Source organism: Clupea harengus, chromosome 10 (assembly GCF_900700415.2).
Source record: "Clupea harengus chromosome 10, Ch_v2.0.2, whole genome shotgun sequence".
NCBI lineage: Eukaryota > Metazoa > Chordata > Actinopteri > Clupeiformes > Clupeidae > Clupea > Clupea harengus.
In genome coordinates this window covers 18,943,029-18,945,528 of record NC_045161.1, presented here as the reverse complement: position 1 = coordinate 18,945,528, position 2,500 = coordinate 18,943,029, and the positions used below count along the sequence as shown (strand labels likewise).

The 2,500-nt window shown below is 48.0% G+C and overlaps 1 protein-coding gene across 1 annotated transcript in view; it reads right to left on the bottom strand.

Moving 5' to 3' along the window:
* Positions 1-2,500, bottom strand: part of zc3h3 (zinc finger CCCH-type containing 3) — a 45,600-nt gene that overhangs the window by 15,662 nt on the left and 27,438 nt on the right. Inside the window, exon 5 of the mRNA XM_031574282.2 lies at positions 154-296. Within this exon, the coding sequence (XP_031430142.1) occupies positions 154-296 (143 nt within the window). The remainder of the gene's footprint in view (positions 1-153; positions 297-2,500) is intronic.

Genomic DNA, 2,500 nt, shown 5'->3' with positions numbered 1-2,500 from the left:
TCTCTCTCTCTCTCTCTCTCTCTCTCTCTCTCTCTCTCTCTCTCTCTCTCTCTCTCTCTCTCTCTCTCTCTCTCTCTCTCTCTCTCTCTCTCTCTCTCTCTCTCTCTCTCTCTCTCTCTCTCTCTCTCTCTCTCTCTAATGAAGTGTCTGTACCTGTCCTATTCGTAGCTGTGCCAGGGGCTTGAGTGCGGGACAGCTTATTGGCCGACACCTGGTAGAGCTCTCCACCAATCCATCGCATGCGCCCCTTCCAGTGTCGCTCCTGGGCGCTCCGCACGCGACTCTGCAGGAGCGTTCTGGGAAATGGAGTGAAGAACAGAAGAACAGAGCACATTAAGCCAGCTTATCGGTCATTTCAATCTACATCTGTCACAATCCTGTATTCCAACTTCTTTCTGTGTATGTGTGTTTGTGTATGTTTCTCTCGGTCCTCCCTCCCTCTCTCTGTCCGACACACAGTTCTTCTCTCCACCCCCACCCCCCCCACTGTTGTGTTCACCCTCTTGTGTGCACGTGTGTGTGTGTCCAACACTGTACTCCTCTAAATCTACCCTCTGATAGACTGTACAGGCAAGTGGAAATGAAGAGAATTGAAAAGAGGAGAGGGGGAATCAATAAGATAATAGACAGGGCAGGATGCCAGAGGAACAAACACACACACACACACACACACACACACACACACACACACACACACACACACACACAGCTTATGATAACCACAGATAGTAAATGTGTGTATGTATACATGTGTTTAGGTGAATACTATGAAAGTCTGAGACTGTGAGGGTAGGTGAACACGTACAGTATGTGTATGTGTGTGTGTGCACATGATTGTGAAACAGAAAATGAGAGTGAGTGAATGATTGTGTGTGTGAGAAGAGAGAGAGAGAGAGAGAGATTGGCCCGAGAGTGTGTGTGAGTGAGTGTGAGTGTGTGAGATTTCCTCTCTGTAATGGGAAGCATGAATCCATTTCCAGTCCATTCGTGGTTCAACAGCAAATCACACACACTCTCCCCGAGCACACACACTCTCCCCGAGCACACACACTCTCCCCGAGCACACACACAATCTCAGGCCAATTCAAGGGACTCAACAAGGCAATTTACAGCCAGAAGTTAGGGGTCTGGACACCACAGGGTACACACACACACACACACACACACATACACACAGCCAGAAGTGAGGGGTATGGACACCACAGGGTTAGTCGTGAGAATGCTTTCAGAAGTCAGCCATTAGACATTACAGGACTACAGGTGTGGGTAACTCACAAACAATTTTTAAAATGTCACGTCTTTTACCACGACAAGGTAAAAGTTAAAAAGAAGAAAATTAAGAGGGAGCTTTGCTTTCCCATCGTCGCCGATGTGCTTGATCTAGGAGCTCCAGGCTAAATAAAGTGCTTCGATTCAATCTCAACTCACAGAAATGGCACTACAGAAATGAATAGTATTGAAAACTGAACTCCTTTAATATCCTAACGGACAGCAGGGTTCCTATGCTGTCTGCTTCTGAACTGAACTACATGCATATGACTGGTGTTGCTGTGCTGTCTGCTTCTGAACTACATGCATATGACTGGTGTTGCTGTGCTGTCTGCATCATATGACTGGTGTTGCTGTGCTGTCTGCTTCATATGACTGGTGTTGCTGTGCTGTCTGCTTCATATGACTGGTGTTGCTGTGCTGTCTGCATCATATGACTGGTGTTGCTGTGCTGTCTGCTTCATATGACTGGTGTTCCTGTGCTGTCTGCATCATATGACTGGTGTTGCTGTGCTGTCTGCATCATATGACTGGTGTTGCTGTGCTGTCTGCTTCATATGACTGGTGTTGCTGTGCTGTCTGCATCATATGACTGGTGTTCCTGTGCTGTCTGCATCATATGACTGGTGTTGCTGTGCTGTCTGCTTCATATGACTGGTGTTGCTGTGCTGTCTGCTTCATATGACTGGTGTTGCTGTGCTGTCTGCATCATATGACTGGTGTTGCTGTGCTGTCTGCTTCATATGACTGGTGTTGCTGTGCTGTCTGCTTCTGAACTACATGCATATGAGGAGCACAGGGAACACACACATAGGGAACACACACACAGGGAACACACACACACACAGGGAACACGGGGAACACAGCCAGTGGAGGAATGGAAGGAGCTGACAGAGGAGAGCGGGAGAGAGGGAGAGAGGGAGCTCGGAGGATGAGTGTGTGAGCCAGGGACTGGACTCGTCTCCATCCTGATCAATACTGAAGCACTAAACCTGATGAGGGCACGACTCTTCAATTCTGTCTGTCTGTCTGTCTGTCTGTCTGTCTGTGTGTGTGTGTGTGTGTGTGTGTGTGTGTGTGTGTGTGTCTGTGTGTGTGTGTGTCTGTGTGTGTGTGTGTCTGTGTGTGTGTCTGTGTCTGTGTGTCTGTGTCTGTGTGTGTGTGTGTGTGTCTGATCTGCATATCAACAAAATAAAAGCATAGAGAGTTAGGAGAGGCAAGAGACAGAACT